The sequence below is a fragment of the Salvelinus alpinus genome, chromosome 24, assembly GCF_045679555.1.
Source record: "Salvelinus alpinus chromosome 24, SLU_Salpinus.1, whole genome shotgun sequence".
In the NCBI taxonomy this organism is placed as follows: domain Eukaryota; kingdom Metazoa; phylum Chordata; class Actinopteri; order Salmoniformes; family Salmonidae; genus Salvelinus; species Salvelinus alpinus.
The window spans coordinates 48,094,118-48,112,174 of record NC_092109.1 but is presented as its reverse complement, the minus strand read 5'-3'; the positions used below and the strand labels follow the sequence as shown (position 1 = coordinate 48,112,174).

General features: G+C 42.4%; 1 protein-coding gene across 1 annotated transcript in view; it reads left to right on the top strand.

Moving 5' to 3' along the window:
• LOC139551668 (dihydrolipoyllysine-residue acetyltransferase component of pyruvate dehydrogenase complex, mitochondrial-like) overlaps positions 1-15,985 on the top strand; it is a gene marked incomplete in the record, with an annotated part of 61,333 nt that extends 45,348 nt beyond the window's left edge. The window contains 3 exon segments of the mRNA XM_071362949.1: positions 4,417-4,579; positions 4,685-4,821; positions 13,423-15,985. Coding sequence (XP_071219050.1) covers positions 4,417-4,579; positions 4,685-4,821; positions 13,423-13,552 — 430 coding nt within the window.
• Positions 15,986-18,057: the final 2,072 nt, after the last annotated feature.

The following is an 18,057-nucleotide window of genomic DNA, read 5'->3' as shown; positions in this document are numbered from 1 at the left end:
AAACTTCTCACGAGTCACCAACCCTGATCCGGTAGCACCCCCCACCCTCCACCCCACTGAGTAGCATAGCTAGCATAGCGTCACAAGTAACTTGTAGCATCTAAATATCATTAAATCACAAGTCTAAGACACCAGATGAAAGATACAGGTCTTGTGAATAAAGCCACCATTTCAGATTTTTAAAATGTTTTACAGGGAAGACACAATATGTAAATCTATTAGCTAACCACGTTAGCAAAGGACACGATATTTTTACCAGGCAGATTCGGCTAGGCGCCCACGGCCAGTTCACATGCACAACAGATATGATATAACATCGTAAATTGGGTCTTACTATGGCTGATCTTTCATCAGAATGTTGATCAAAGTGTCCTTTGTCAAGATGAGTCGTTGGTTCCGTTCAGAATTGTTCCTTGCCCACTCCATTTAGCACAGGTACCGGTCGAGTGGCACGGATTTCTCAAACGTAAATACAATCCGACAACGGAACACCGCAAAACTCCCGGAAAAATTCAAATAATCTGATTAAACTATATTGAAAAAACATACATTACGATGATATGGTCACATGTATCAAACAAAATTCGACACGGAGATAGTTTTCATACATAACGCCAGCAAAACAGTACACAATCGCAGCTCAAATTCGAGCGATTCAGTAAACCGGAAGTTGTCGGTCACGCCAAAGAAATGGGTCCTATTTCACGTCAGTCTGACGTCCTCTTGACAACCAGAGGAAGGCGAATGAAGTGTGTTTCTGGTCATAGGGGGCACGACCATATATAGGCAGAGCTTTGAAGCCAGCATAACACATCTTGATTTTATGTTCTTGGTCATGGAAAGTGCTGTGGAATGACTTCTGTATCACTCAGAGACAAAATTGAAACGGTTTTAGAAACTAGGGATTGTTTTCTTTCCAATGGTATTATTTATATGCATATAGTAAGAGCAATAATTGAATAAGAGGCAGTTTAATCTGTAGAGCAAATTATGCTAATGCGAAAATAGCACCCCCTGTATTCTCAAGAGGTTTAAGAACAAATTCTTATTTTCAATGACGGCCTAGGAAGGGGCAGAGCGACAGATTTGTACCTTATCAGCTCGGAGATTCGAACTTGCAACCTTTCGGTTACTAGTCCAACGCTCTAACCACTAGGCTACGCTGCTGCCGCTATACGATACAGACCCTCATGCCAAATTGAGTATTCCCAGCCCTTGACTTTTTTCACATTTTGTTGTTTGATTTTTCTCTCACTCATCTAAACACAATACCCCATAATGACAAAGTGAAAACAAGTTTTTAGACATTTTTGTAAATGTATTGAAAATGAACTACAGACATCTCATTTACATAAGTATTCACACCCCTGAGACAATACTTTGTAGAAGCACCTTTGGAGGCGATTACAGCTGTGAGTCTTTCTAGATTGTATAACATTTGGCCATTTATTCTTTAAAAAATTCTTCAAGCTCTGTCAAGTTCGTTGTTGATTTTTGCTAGACAACCATTTTCAAATCTTGCCATAGATTTTCAATCTGATATTAGTCAACTGTAACTAGGCCACTCAGGAACATTCATTGTCTTCTTTGATAAGCAACTACAGTGTAGATTTGGCCTTGTGTTTTAGGGTGTCCTGCTGAAAGGTGAATTCATCTCCCAGTGTCTGGTGGAAAGCAGACAACCAGGTTTTCCTCTAGGATGTTGTCTGTGCTCCATTCCATTTATTTTTTATCCTGATAACTCCCCAGTCCTTAACGATGACAAGCATACCCATGATGCAGCCACCACTATGCTTGAAAATATGAAGAGTGGTACTCCGTGATGTGTTAGATTTTCCTCAAACATAAGGCTTTATATTCCGGACAAAAAGGTTTTGCACTATTACTTAAGTGCCTTGTTCTGTACAGGCTTCCTTCTTTTCACTCTGTCATTTAGGTTAGTATTGTGGAGTAACTACAATGTTTTAACAGCCATTAAACTCTGTAACTGTTTTAAAGTCACCATTGGTGAGGTCCCTGAGCGGGTTCCTTTATGGTATTTCAAAAAATAAATAAAAACTTTTTCTCCCCAATTTCGTGGTATCCAATTGGTCTTGTCCCATCGCTGCCGGTGCGGACTCGGGAGAGGTGACGGTTGAGATCCGTGCGTCCTCCGAAAACACAACCCAGCCAAGCCGCACTGCTTCTTGACACAATGCCCGCTTAACCCGGAAGCCAGCCGCACCAATGTGTCTGAGGAAACATCGTACACCTGGTGACCGTGTCAGCGTGCATTACGCCCGGCCTGCCAAGGAGTTGCTAGACCACAATGGGACATGGGTGTATTGGGTGTATTGATATACCATCCAAAGTGTAATTAATAAATTCACCATACTCAAATTGATATTCAGTGTCTTCTTTTAAAATGTTTACACATCTACCAATAGATGCCCTTTTTTGTGAGGCATTGGAAAACCTCCCTGGTCTTTGTGGTTGAATCTGTGTTTAGAAATTCACTGCTCAACTGAGGGACCTTACAGATCATTGTACAGTGCTTTAGGAAAGTATTCAGACGCCTTGACTTTTTCCACATTTTGGTACATTACAGCCTTATTATGTTTTTTTTTGTTTTTTTTACATCCTCAGCATTATGACATCACAATACCCCATTATGACAAAGCAAAAACAGGTTTTTAGAAATGTTTGCAAATGTATTAAAAACCAAAAAACATACCTTATTTACATAAGTATTCAGACCCTTTGCTATGAGACTTGAAATTGAGCTCAGATGCATTCTGTTCCCATTGATCATTCTTGAGATGTTTCTCCAACTGGATAGGAGTCCACCTGTGGTAAATTCAATTGATTGGACATGATTTGGAAAAGCAAACACCTGTCTATATAAGGTCCCACAGCTGACAGTGCATGTCAGAGCAAAAACCAAGCCATGAGATCGAAGGAATTGTCCTTACTGACAGGATTGTGTCGAGGCACAGATCTGGGGAAGGGTACGAAAACATTTCTGCAGCATTGAAGGTCCCCAAGAACACAGTGGCCCCCATCTTTCTTAAATGGAAGAAGTTTGGAATCACCAAGACTCTTCCTAGAGCTGGTAGCCCGGCCAAACTGAGCAATCGCGGGAGAAGGGCCTTGGTCAGGGAGGTGACCAAGAACCCGATGGTCACTCTGACAGAGCTCCAGAGTTCCTCTGTGGCGATGGCAGAACCTTCCTGAAGGACAACCATCTCTGCAGCACTCCACCAATCAGGCCTTTATGGTAGAGTGGCCAGACGGAAGCCTCTCCTCAGTAAAAGGCACATGACAGCCCTCTTGGAGTTTGCCAAACGGCACCTATATACTCTGACCACGAGAAACAAGGTTCTCTGGTCTGATGAAACCAAGATGGAACTTTGGCCTGAATGCCCAGCATCACGTCTGGAGGAAACCTGGCACCTTCCCTACGGTGAAGCATGGTGGTGGCAGCATCGTGCTGTTGGGATGTTTTTCAGCGGCAGGGACTGGGAGACTAGTCAGGATCGAGGCAAAGATGAATGGAGGAAAGTACAGAGATATACAGGTAATGAGTGGAGAACAGGAGGGCTTCTTAAAGAAAAACTAACAGGTCTCTGAGAGCCGGAATTCTTACTGGTTGGTAGGTGATCAAATACTTATGTCATGCAATAAAATGCACATTAATTACTTAAAAATCATACAATGGGATTTTCTGGATTTTTGTTTTAGATTCCGTCTCTCACAGTTGAAGTGTACCTATGATAAAAATTACAGACCTCTACATGCTTTGTAAGTAGGAAAACCTGCACAATCGGCAGTGTGTCAAATACTTGTTCTCCCCACTGTATATATACATTTTCTAAAAACCTGTTTTTGCTTTGTCGTTATTGGGGTATTGTGTGTAGATTGATGAGTTTAAATTATTATATTTTTTTATCCATTTTAGAATAAGGCTGTAATGTAACAAAATGTGGAAAAAGTCAAGTGGTCTGAATACTTTCCAAATGCTCTGTATGTGTGTGGTTCAGAGATGGGGTGGTTATTCAGAAGTCACGTTAACCACAATTATTGAACACAGAATGAGTCCATGCAACGTATGTGATTTGTTAAGTACATGTTTACTCCTGCAGTTATTTAGTCTGGCCATAACACAGGGGTTGAATGCTTATTGACTCAATACATTTCAGCTTTACATTTTTTTTTATACATTTCGAAAAATGTTCTACAAACATAATTCCAATGACACAAAATCTAAATTGAATCAATTTTAAATTTGGGTTGTAACACAATAAAATGTGGCAAAATTCAAGGGGTGTGGATACTTTTCTGAAGGCATTGTACAAACATACAGTAACCAATAACACACCACCCAAAAACACATTTTCAATAGGTCAAGTTTTAATGTGTGTGTGTGTGTGTGTGTAGGAACCATGTGGTGGACGTGAGTGTGGCGGTGAGTACACCCAATGGCCTGATAACGCCCATCGTGTTCAACGCCCACACCAAAGGACTGGCTGCTATCAGCTCTGATGTCTCAGCCCTGGCTGCCAAGGCCCGCGACGGGAAACTGCAGCCGCATGAGTTCCAGGTAAATACCAACTACACACTAAAAACAAATGTGTTAAACACTTCTGCAACATTAGTTGGTCCCACAGGTTCCAGGATCTGAATCCTCTGAAACTGTGTGTTTCAGGGAGGCACGTTTACCATCTCTAACCTGGGAATGTTTGGCGTCAAGAACTTCTCAGCGATCATCAACCCTCCCCAGGCCTGTATACTGGCAGTAGGGGGCTCAGAGAAGAGACTGCTGCCCGCAGACAATGAGAAAGGGTAACTACACTACCACTATACTACTACTACTACTACTACTACTATAGCTACACTATACTAGACTATGCTCAGAGAAGAGACTGCTGCCCGCAGACAATGAGAAAGGGTAACTACACTACCACTATACTACTACTACTACTATAGCTACACTATACTAGACTATGCTCAGAGAAGAGACTGCTGCCAGCTGATAATTAAAAAGGGTAAATACACTACCAGGGGTCTTCAAACTTTTCTTCCCCAGGGACACCCATCCCAACCATAACGTCCTAACCCATCTTAAGCTAAAGTCATTCCGCTACCCAAGAATAGTGAAGCCCCCTTTACTGGCTCAAACAGCCGACCAATCAGCCTGATACCAACCCTTAGTAAACTTCTGGGGAAAATTGTGTTTGACCAGATACAATGCTATTTTACTGTAAACAAATTGACAACAGACTTTCAGCACGCATACAGGGAAGGACACTCAACAAGCACAGCACTTACACAAATGACTGATGATTGGCTGAGAGACTTGATGATTAAATAATTGTGGGGGCTGTCTTGTTAGACTTCAGTGGGGGCTGTCTTTACACCCCCTGCTATAATGTGTTATGGCTTTACACCCCCTGCTATAATGTGTTATGTCTTTACACCCCCTGCTATAATGTGTTATGGCTTTACACCCCCTGCTATAATGTGTTATGTCTTTACACCCCCTGCTATAATGTGTTATGTCTTTACACCCCCTGCTATAATGTGTTATGTCTTTACACCCCCTGCTATAATGTGTTATGGCTTTACACCCCCTGCTATAATGTGTTATGTCTTTACACCCCCTGCTATAATGTGTTATGTCTTTACACCCCCTGCTATAATGTGTTATGGCTTTACACCCCCTGCTATAATGTGTTATGTCTTTACACCCCCTGCTATAATGTGTTATGGCTTTACACCCCCTGCTATAATGTGTTATGGCTTTACACCCCCTGCTATAATGTGTTATGGCTTTACACCCCCTGCTATAATGTGTTATGTCTTTACACCCCCTGCTATAATGTGTTATGGCTTTACACCCCCTGCTATAATGTGTTATGGCTTTACACCCCCTGCTATAATGTGTTATGTCTTTACACCCCCTGCTATAATGTGTTATGTCTTTACACCCCCTGCTATAATGTGTTATGTCTTTACACCCCCTGCTATAATGTGTTATGGCTTTACACCCCCTGCTATAATGTGTTATGTCTTTACACCCCCTGCTATAATGTGTTATGGCTTTACACCCCCTGCTATAATGTGTTATGTCTTTACACCCCCTGCTATAATGTGTTATGTCTTTACACCCCCTGCTATAATGTGTTATGTCTTTACACCCCCTGCTATAATGTGTTATGTCTTTACACCCCCTGCTATAATGTGTTATGGCTTTACACCCCCTGCTATAATGTGTTATGGCTTTACACCCCCTGCTATAATGTGTTATGGCTTTACACCCCCTGCTATAATGTGTTATGGCTTTACACCCCCTGCTATAATGTGTTATGGCTTTACACCCCCTGCTATAATGTGTTATGGCTTTACACCCCCTGCTATAATGTGTTATGGCTTTACACCCCCTGCTATAATGTGTTATGGCTTTACACCCCCTGCTATAATGTGTTATGGCTTTACACCCCCTGCTATAATGTGTTATGGCTTTACACCCCCTGCTATAATGTGTTATGGCTTTACACCCCCTGCTATAATGTGTTATGGCTTTACACCCCCTGCTATAATGTGTTATGGCTTTACACCCCCTGCTATAATGTGTTATGGCTTTACACCCCCTGCTATAATGTGTTATGGCTTTACACCCCCTGCTATAATGTGTTATGGCTTTACACCCCCTGCTATAATGTGTTATGGCTTTACACCCCCTGCTATAATGTGTTATGGCTTTACACCCCCTGCTATAATGTGTTATGGCTTTACACCCCCTGCTATAATGTGTTATGGCTTTACACCCCCTGCTATAATGTGTTATGTCTTTACACCCCCTGCTATAATGTGTTATGGCTTTACACCCCCTGCTATAATGTGTTATGGCTTTACACCCCCTGCTATAATGTGGATAAATATTTACTTGTCTAACAGAACACAGATGATTTTCTTTAATGGAAGCCTCTCAAATATAATGAGTAGCTGTCTAGGCCCCTTGCTTTTTCAATTTTTACTAATGACATGCCACTGTCTTTGAGTAAACCCAGAAGGGTCTATGTATGCGGATGTGGTGTTGCAGACTCTGGGGCCTTTCAGAACAGGTGTATATATACTGAGATCATGTGACACTTAGATTCCACACAGATTGACTATATTTAACTAATTATGTGACTTCTGAAGGTAATTGGTTGCACCAGATCTTATTTAGGGGCTTCATAGCAAAGGGGGTGAATACATATTCACACCACTTTTCCGTTCCATTTTTTTAAACAAGTTATTTTTTTTTATAATTTCACTTCACCAATTTAGACTATTTTGTGTATGTCCATTTCATGATATCCAAATAAAAATACATTTAAATTACAAGTTGTAATGCAACAAAATAGGAAAAACGCCACGGGTGGTGAATACTTTTGCAAGGCACTGTAGTACAGCGACTGAAACGACTCCGACACTTATCTAAGAGCTGCAGTTGTGTGGAATAAGATAGTTCTAAATATTTATAAAACTAAAAGCATTGTATTTGGGACCAATCATTCACTAAACCTCAACTACATCTCGTAATGAATAATGTGGAAATTGAGCAAGTTGAGGTGACTAAACTGCTTGGAGTAACACTAGATTGTAAACTGTCATGGTCAAAACATATTGATGCAACAGTAGCTAAGATGGGGAGAAGTCTGTCCATAATAAAGCGATGCTCTGCCTTCTTAACAACACTATCAACAAGGCAGGTCCTACAGGCCCTAGTTTCTACCTTCTTAACAACACTGTCAACAAGGCAGGTCCTACAGGGCCTAGTTTCTACCTTCTTAACAACACTATCAACAAGGCAGGTCCTACAGGCCCTAGTTTCTACCTTCTTAACAACACTATCAACAAGGCAGGTCCTACAGGCCCTAGTTTCTACCTTCTTAACAACACTCCGCGGGTCCCCAACAACCCGGCAGGTCCTACAGGCCCGCCCTCACCCGTCTCCCTGCTACCTTCTTAACAACACTATCAACAAGGCAGGTCCTACAGGCCCTAGTTTCTACCTTCTTAACAACACTATCAACAAGGCAGGTCCTACAGGCCCTAGTTTCTACCTTCTTAACAACACTATCAACAAGGCAGGTCCTACAGACCCTAGTTTCTACCCTTCTTAACAACACTATTAACAAGGCAGGTCCTACAGGCCCTAGTTTCTACCTTCTTAACAACACTATTAACAAGGCAGGTCCTACAGGCCCTAGTTTCTACCTTCTTAACAACACTGTCAACAAGGCAGGTCCTACTGGCCCTAGTTTCTACCTTCTTAACAACACTATCAACAAGGCAGGTCCTACAGGCCCTAGTTTCTACCTTCTTAACAACACTATCAACAAGGCAGGTCCTACAGGCCCTAGTTTCTACCTTCTTAACAACACTATCAACAAGGCAGGTCCTACAGGCCCTAGTTTCTACCTTCTTAACAGCACTATCAACAAGGCAGGTCCTACAGGCCCTAGTTTCTACCTTCTTAACAACACTATCAACAAGGCAGGTCCTACAGGCCCTAGTTTCTACCTTCTTAACAACACTATCAACAAGGCAGGTCCTACAGGCCCTAGTTTCTACCTTCTTAACAACACTATCAACAAGGCAGGTCCTACAGGCCCTAGTTTCTACCTTCTTAACAACACTATCAACAAGGCAGGTCCTACTGGCCCTAGTTTCTACCTTCTTAACAACACTATCAACAAGGCAGGTCCTACAGGCCCTAGTTTCTACCTTCTTAACAACACTATCAACAAGGCAGGTCCTACAGGCCCTAGTTTCTACCTTCTTAACAACACTATCAACAAGGCAGGTCCTACAGGCCCTAGTTTCTACCTTCTTAACAACACTATCAACAAGGCAGGTCCTACAGGCCCTAGTTTTGTCTCAAACGGATATCAGTTCAGTCGTGTGGTCAGGTGCCACAAAGAGGGACTTGGGAAAATTGCAGTTGGCTCAGAACAGGGCAGCACGGCTGACCCTTGGATGTACACGGAGAGCTAACATTAATAATATGCATGTCAAACTGTCATGGCTGAAAGTGGAGGAGAGATTGACTTCCTCATTATTTGTTTTTGTAAGAGGTTTTGATAAGCTGAAGGTACCGAGCTGTCTGTTTTTAAATTACTGGCACGCAGTTCGGACACCCATACATACCCCACAAGACATGCCACCAGAGGTCTCTTCACAGTCCCCAAGTCCAGAACAGACTATGAGAGGTGCACAGTACTACATAGAGCTGTGACTACATGGAACTCTATTCCACATCAGGTGACTGATGCAGAATCAGATTTAAAAAACAGATAAAAATACACCTTATGGAACAGCGAGGACTGTTAAGACACACACACAGGCAAAGACACATGCATTCACACACATGATAACATACGCACTATACACACACATACACGTACACATGGGTTTTGCGTTGTAGATATGGAGTATGGGCCTGAGGGCACACACTTAGTGTGTTGTGAATTTTGTAATGAATGTATTGTATTTTTTTGAAAATTGTATAACTGCCTTAATTTTGCCAGACCCCAGGAAGAGTAGTTGCTGCCTTGGCTAATGGGGATCCACAATGAATACAAATCCTAACCCATCTTAACCCTAACCTGTCCTAACCCATCCCAATTCTAACCTGTCCTAACCTATCTTAACCCCAACCTGTCCTAACCCATCCCAATTCTAACCTGTCCTAACCCATCCTAATTACAACCTGTCCTAACCCTTCCTAATTCTAACCCATCTTAACCCTAACCTGTCCTAACCCATCTTAACCCTAACCTGTCCTAACCCATCTTAACCCCAACCTGTCCTAACCCATCCCAATTCTAACCTGTCCTAACCCATCCTAATTACAACCTGTCCTAACCCTTCCTAATTCTAACCCATCTTAACCCTAACCTGTCCTAACCCATCTTAACCCTAACCTGTCCTAACCATCCTAATTCTAACCTATCCTAGCCATCCTAATTCTAACCTGTCCCAACCACCCTAATTCTAACCTGTCCTAACCCTTCCTAATTCCAACCTGTCCTAACCCATCCTAATTCTAACCTGTCCTAACCCATCCTAATTCCAACCTGTCCTAACCCATCCTAATTCCAACCTGTCCTAACCCATCCTAATTCCAACCTGTCCTAACCATCCTAATTCTAACCTGTCCTAACCCTTCCTAATTCTAACCCATCTTAACCCTAACCTGTCCTAACCCATCTTAACCCTAACCTGTCCTAACCATCCTAATTATAACCTGTCCTAGTCATCCTAATTCTAACCTGTCCTAACCCATCCTAATTCTAACCTGTCCTGACCATCCTAATTCTAACATGTCCTGACCCTTCCTAATTCTAACCCATCTTAACCCTAACCTGTCCTAACCCATCTTAACCCTAACCTGTCCTAACCATCCTAATTCTAACCTGTCCTAACCATCCTAATTCTAACCTGTCCTAACCCTCCCTAACTCTAACCTGTCCTAACCCTTCCTAATTCTAACCTGTCCTAACCCTCCCTAATTCTAACGTGTCCTAACCCATCTTATCCCTAACCTGTCCTAACCCATCTTGCCCTAACCTGTCCTAACCATCCTAATTCCAACCTGCCCTAACCCACCCTAATTATAACCTGTCCTAACCCATCCTAATTCTAACCTGTCCTAACCCATCCTAATTCTAACCTGTCCTAACCATCCTAATTCTAACCTGTCCTAACCATCCTAACCCTAACATGTCCTAACACATCCTATGTTACCAAATGTCATCGTTGACATGATTGAATGTGATGTCATTGTTGACATGATTGAATGTGATGTCATCGTTGACATGATTGAATGTGATATCGTGACGTTGACGTGACTGAATGTGATGTCGTGACGTTGACGTGACTGAATGTGATATCGTGACGTCACCGTTGACATGATTGAATGTGATACATGTGATGTCATTGCGATATTAATAGGTTGCACGTTTCGTCACAATATCGTTGGACGCCCGACTAAGCGTTGATGCATTGTCAATTGATGCTGATGAAAATGACAACATTGCCACCCGTTTAAAGGAAATGTGACAACATGATGAAGGCAAAGTTGTTCCTACTAAATATTTGCCTACTTCGTATTTCCAAATCACACTGGTGTAATTTGATGGAAACCGTCATTAGCCTCCGTCCAGAATGACTGGGCACCACTTGACTTTCAGGCACCAATATGGCTGCCCCTGCGGCGTCTGTAGAACAGCTACAGTGGGGCACAAACGTATTTAGTCAGCCACCAATTGTGCAAGTTCTCCCACTTAAAAAGATGAGAGAGGCCTGTAATTTTCATCATAGGTACACTTCAACTATGACGGACAAAATTAGAAAAAAAAATCCGGAAAATCACATTGTAGGATTTTTAATTTATTTATTTGCAAATTATGGTGGAAAATAAGTATTTGGTCACCTACAAACAAGCAAGATTTCTGGCTCTCACAGACCTGTAACTTCTTCTTTAAGAGGCTCCTCTGTCCTCCACTCGTTACCTGTATTAATGGCACCTGTTTGAACTTGTTATCAGTACAAAAGACACCTGTCCACAACCGCAAACAGTCACACTCCAAACTCCACTATGGCCAAGACCAAAGAGCTGTCAAAGGACACCAGAAACAAAATTGTAGACCTGCACCAGGCTGGGAAGACTGAATCTGCAATAGGTAAGCAGCTTGGTTTGAAGAAATCAACTGTGGGAGCAATTATTAGGAAATGGAAGACATACAAGACCACTGATAATCTCCCTCGATCTGGGGCTCCACGCAAGATCTCACCCCGTGGGGTCAAAATGATCACAAGAACGGTGAGCAAAAATCCCAGAACCACACGGGGGGACCTAGTGAATGACCTGCAGAGAGCTGGGACCAAAGTAACAAAGCCTACCATCAGTAACACACTACGCCGCCAGGGACTCAAATCCTGCAGTGCCAGACGTGTCCCCCTGCTTAAGCCAGTACATGTCCAGGCCCGTCTGAAGTTTGCTAGAAAGCATTTGGATGATCCAGAAGAAGATTGGGAGAATGTCATATGGTCAGATGAAACCAAAATAGAACTTTTTGGTAAAAACTCAACTCGTCGTGTTTGGAGGACAAAGAATGCTGAGTTGCATCCAAAGAACACCATACCTACTGTGAAGCATGGGGGTGGAAACATCATGCTTTGGGGCTGTTTTTCTGCAAAGGGACCAGGACGACTGATCCGTGTAAAGGAAAGAATGAATGGGGCCATGTATCGTGAGATTTTGAGTGAAAACCTCCTTCCATCAGCAAGGGCATTGAAGATGAAACGTGGCTGGGTCTTTCAGCAAGACAATGATCCCAAACACACCGCCCGGGCAACGAAGGAGTGGCTTCGTAAGAAGCATTTCAAGGTCCTGGAGTGGCCTAGCCAGTCTCCAGATCTCAACCCCATAGAAAATCTTTTGGAGGGAGTTGAAAGTCTGTGTTGCCCAGCAACAGCCCCAAAAACATCACTGCTCTAGAGGAGATCTGCATGGAGGAATGGGCCAAAATACCAGCAACAGTGTGTGAAAACCTTGTGAAACTTACAGAAAACATTTGACCTCTGTCATTGCCAACAAAGGTATACAGTAATCCCTCGTTTATCGCGGGGGTTACGTTCCGAAAATGACCCGCGATAAGTGAAATCCGCGAAATAGAAAACTTTTTTTTTTTTTTACAATTAGCAACTATTACATGTATACAAATACAGTGACTCACGTGTAGGCCGTTTCGTCGACATTATGGGTTTAGGAGATGTTCGAAATTACAAGATAATTTGGCCAACTTAATGTAAATTTGCCAAGCTGTTTTATGTACGTACACATAACTGCACGAGACGACAAAATGATAGCACAATTCGTAGCATGTTTTGATACAAGAAGCGGGAGTGAGTTTTTAGCGAATCAGAATGCAGAGCACAATGCACCAAAAAAAAATAAAAAATGCATTATGAAAATCCGCGAAATAGCGAATCCGCGATAAGTGAACCGCGAAGTGGCGAGGGATCACTGTATAACAAAGTATTGAGATAAACTTTTGTTATTGACCAAATACTTATTTTCCACCATAATTTGCAAATAAATTCATAAGAAATCCTACAATGTGATTTTCTGGATTTTTTTCTTCTCATTTTGTCTGTCATAGTTGAAGTGTACCTATGATGAAAATTACAGGCCTCTCTCATCTTTTTAAGTGGGAGAACTTGCACAATTGGTGGCTGACTAAATACGTTTTTGCCCCACTGTGTAACAATGGCATGACGTGACATAGGTGCAACCCATGAATTGACTGTACAGGGCCTTTAAAACTTAAGTTTGATCATACACTGTTCTGTTATTTACTGTGTGTGTGTGTGTGTGTGTGTGTGTAGGTTTGACGTGGCCAGCGTGATGTCGGTGACGTTAAGTTGTGACCATCGCGTGGTGGACGGAGCAGTCGGAGCTCAGTGGCTCGCAGAGTTCAGGAAGTTCCTGGAGAAGCCTGTCACCATGCTGCTCTGATTTGGATAACACCCTCACCAGGCCACACTGTGGTTGGCTGGAGCCGTCGCCAAGCTGATTGGTGGAAACCGTTCATCATGTTTCTGGGATTGGCTGGCCCACCACAAGGACACTCCCCCTTAAAGGGGTGAGGCAGGACTCACTCCCCTCAGAATATCAGACATCTTTCCCTCTTCCTCTGTCTCTCCCCCCTCCATAACTGTATTTATTGACATAGTTACAGTTTAGCCCAGAGGCTGTGATGTCACTACAACATGTTCTTTATAAAGGTAACTGTTACAGTTGGGAGAAGATTGTGTTTAAAGTAAAAAAAGATGAGATTGGAGCTAAGAGTACGTTAGCAAAGAGAGAGAGACCTGAAGACACACACAGACAAACACACACTAGCCCCTCTGATCAGCCTGCTATGTAGAACCAGAATAGACACACACTAGCCCAGCCCCTCTGATCAGCCTGCTATGTAGAACCAGAATAGACACACACTAGCCCAGCCCCTCTGATCAGCCTGCTATGTAGAACCAGAATAGACACACACTAGCCCAGCCCCTCTGATCAGCCTGCTATGTAGAACCAGAATAGACACACACTAGCCCAGCCCCTCTGATCAGCCTGCTATGTAGAACCAGAATAGACACACACTAGCCCAGCCCCTCTGATCAGCCTGCTATGTAGAACCAGAATAGACACACACTAGCCCAGCCCCTCTGATCAGCCTGCTATGTAGAACCAGTGGGTGTTGTTTATGTAAATACATTGATAGGAGGTCCACAGCTCTGCTGGTTGTCTTCTCTCCATGGTAGGTAATTGAACGATTTGATGAATGTCACTGTTTGGCCAGAGTTCTGATTACAGAGGAAAGATGACAACTAGTCGTGCTGCTGACCTCCAGGTATGGAGCTGAGAACAGCTGATCTACCTTATAGTGCTCTATGATCAGCTGATCTACCTTATAGTGCTCTATGATCAGCTGATCTACCTTATAATGCTCTATGATCAGCTGATCTACCTTATGATGCTCTATGATCAGCTGATCTACCTTATGATGCTCTATGATCAGCTGATCTATCTTTTGATGCTCTATGATAGGGGTCTCCAACAGGTCCATCTACCAGTAGCTACCAGCCCACCTATGAGTAGCTACCAGATCACCTATGAGTAGCTCGCCAAACAATTCTGAAAGTACATGCAATTGTCAGTATCAGACACAGTAAGCTCCCAACTACTATCTAAACAACACAACGTTGACATTATCCCACCCCTGGTTAGCGACTATTGGCTTCAAAAGCCAAACCTATAGCAATATCTGCCAATTAGTTTGCAGCAATATTGCCTCTGTGTGGTGTGCATGTTTTTCTGTCACTCAGTGTGTAGCCAGTTGATATGATAACCGTCTTGTGGTTTTACAGAAATACTTTCGCCAAAACCTTCTCAATTAAATGTTAACTGCAAAGTAGGCTTACCTGGCAGAAGCATATCATGAGTAAGTACGTAATTTGCATCTGTTATTTGTTAACTCTGCCATGAACTGAGCAGCAGTCCAGAACCATCACTAGATCAGCACATTCCTCACTCCCCAGATTCACAATTAAAGGGCCAGATGCACAATTAAAGGGGAATTACACCCCAAAAGTCTAAATTTGTTATTTTTCTTCCAGACGCCCATAAAATGGCCTTGTGTGATTTAGGCATTGACATGGACTCAGAACATCCATTATGACACCTCCGCTGTGGGTCTTCTGATGTGATTTAAGCATTGACATTGACTCAGAACATAATGTCGTTGTTTCTCTATGAACAATTGTAACCATCATTTAGGAGAGAAATTTTTTTTTATAGCCTTAGAGTTGTTTATGAATGAACTGTTATTTGACCAGGTATATTGACAGAAAATACAGTTCACTACTTTCTGAGTAGCAGGAAAGAGGAGAATGTGCCTATTTGAAAGCTAGAAAGAAATGAGTAGCTGAAGACATTTCTAGCTCTTATGCTAGAAAAGGTTGGAGACCCCTGCTCTATGATCAGCTAATCTAGGATGGGTGGAGTCTTCATTTACAGAGTGGGAGGGGCTTTATTTATGACATCACCCCCTGACTTATCACTCGGCCAATCCCCTTCTTCCCCTGGACATGTTATTATTCTCTAACCTGTTAACAAACATTCTGAACAGGAAACGTTGTGTATTCACATGACATCATCTGAAAACAAGTGAAACGCACAAAGAAGTGAAGCGATGTACCGTTGCCATGGGATTTATTGCTGAATAAATTGAGTCAAAATGAGCTACTATGGTGCTGTTGTGAGGAGTCCTATATTAATATATATATATATATTATAGCTCTGTTATATGTAATATATATATTATACACTGAACAAAAATATAAATGTGTTGATCCCATGTTTCATGAGCTGAAATAAAAGATCCCAGAGATTTTCCATACGCACAAAAAGCTTATTTCTCTAAAATGTTGTCCACACACTTGTTTACATTTTAACATTTTACATTTTAGTCATTTAGCAGACGCTCTTATCCAGAGCGACTTACAGTAGAGTGCATACATTTTATTACATTTTTTATTTTTTTTACATACTGAGACAAGGATATCCCTACCGGCCAAACCCTCCCTACCGGCCAAACCCTCCCTAACCCGGACGACGCTATGCCAATTGTGCGTCGCCCCACGGATCTCCCGGTTGCGGCCGGCTGCGACAGAGCCTGGGCGCGAACCCAGCCCAGCCTGGGCGCGAACCCAGAGACTCTGGTGGCGCAGCTAGCACTGCGATGCAGTGCCCTAGACCACTGCGCCACCCGGGAGATGTTTACGTCCCTGTTAGTGAGCATTTTTCCTTGGCCAAGATAATCCATCCACCTGACAGGTGTGGCATATCAAGAAGCTGATTAAACAGCATGATCATTACACAGGTGCACCTTGTGCTGGGGACAATAAAAGGGCACTCTAAAATGGGCAGTTTTGCCACACAACACAATGCCACAGATGTCTCAAGTTTTGAGGGAGCATGCAGTTGGTATGCTGACTGCAGGAATGTCCACCAGAGCTGTTGCCATAGAATTGAATGTTCATTTCTCTACCATAAGCGTTCTCCAACGTAATTTTTGAGAATTTGGCAGTACTTCAAACCAACCTCAACCGCAGACCACGTGTATGGCGTCGTGTGGGCAAGCGGTTGTGAACAGAGTGCCCCATGGTGGGTTTATAGTTTGGGCAGGCATAAGCTACGGACAACGAACACAATTGCATTTTATCGATGGCAATTTGAACGCACAGAGATATCGTGAGGAGGTCCTGAGGCCCGTTGTCGTGCCATTTATCCTCCGCCATCACCTCATGTTTCAGCATGATAATTCCCGGCCCCATGTCGTAAGGATCTATACACAATTCATGGAATATGAAAATGTCCCATATCTTCCATGGCTCTATACTCACCAGACATGTCACCCATTGAGCATGTTTGGGATGCTCTGCATTGACATATATGACAGTGTTCCACTTCCTGCCATTATCCAGCAACTTCGCACAGCCATGGGGACAACATTCCACAGGCCACAACCAACAGCCTGATCAACTCTATACGAAGGAGATGTGTCGCGCTGCATGAGGCAAATGGTGGTCACACCAGATAATTGTTGTATTCCCAGTTATGTGAAATCAATAGATTAGGGCCTTTATGAATTTATTTCAATTGACTGATTTCCTTATGTGAACTGTAACTCAGTAAAATCTTTGAAATTGTTGCATGTTAGGATTATATTTTTGTTCATATAGTGCATTCGGAAAGTATTCAGACCCCTTGACTTTTTCCAGATTTTGTTATGTTACAGCCTTATTCTAAAACAAATTAAATAACTTTTTTCTCTCAATCTAAACACAATACCCCATAATGACAAACCGAAAAGTTTTTTTGAAAATGTAGCAAATGTATTAAAAATCTATGACAGGAACACCTTATTTTCATAAGTGTTCGGACTAAATGCTATGAAACTGTAAATGGAGCTCCGGCGCTTCCTGTTTCCGTTGATCACCATGTGATATGTTTCTACAACTTGATTGGAGTCCACCTTTGACCTTTGGTCAATTCAATCGATTGAACATCATTTGGAAAGGCACACACATGCCTAGTGTAGAGGTCGACCGATTATGATTTTTCAACGCCGATACCGATTATTGGAGGACCAAAAAAAGCCGATACCGATTAATCGGACGATTTTTATTTATTTATTTGTAATAATGACAATTACAACAATACTGAATGAACACTATATAATACATCAATAAAATCAATTTAGCCTCAAATAAATAATGAAACATGTTCAATTTGGTTTAAATAATGCAAAAACAAAGTGTTGGAGAAGAAAGTAAAAGTGCAATATGTGCCATGTAAGAAAGCTAATGTTTAAGTTCCTTGCTCAGAACATGAGAACATATGAAAGCTGGTGGTTCCTTTTAACATAAGTCTTCAATATTCCCAGGTAGAAGTTTTAGGTTGTA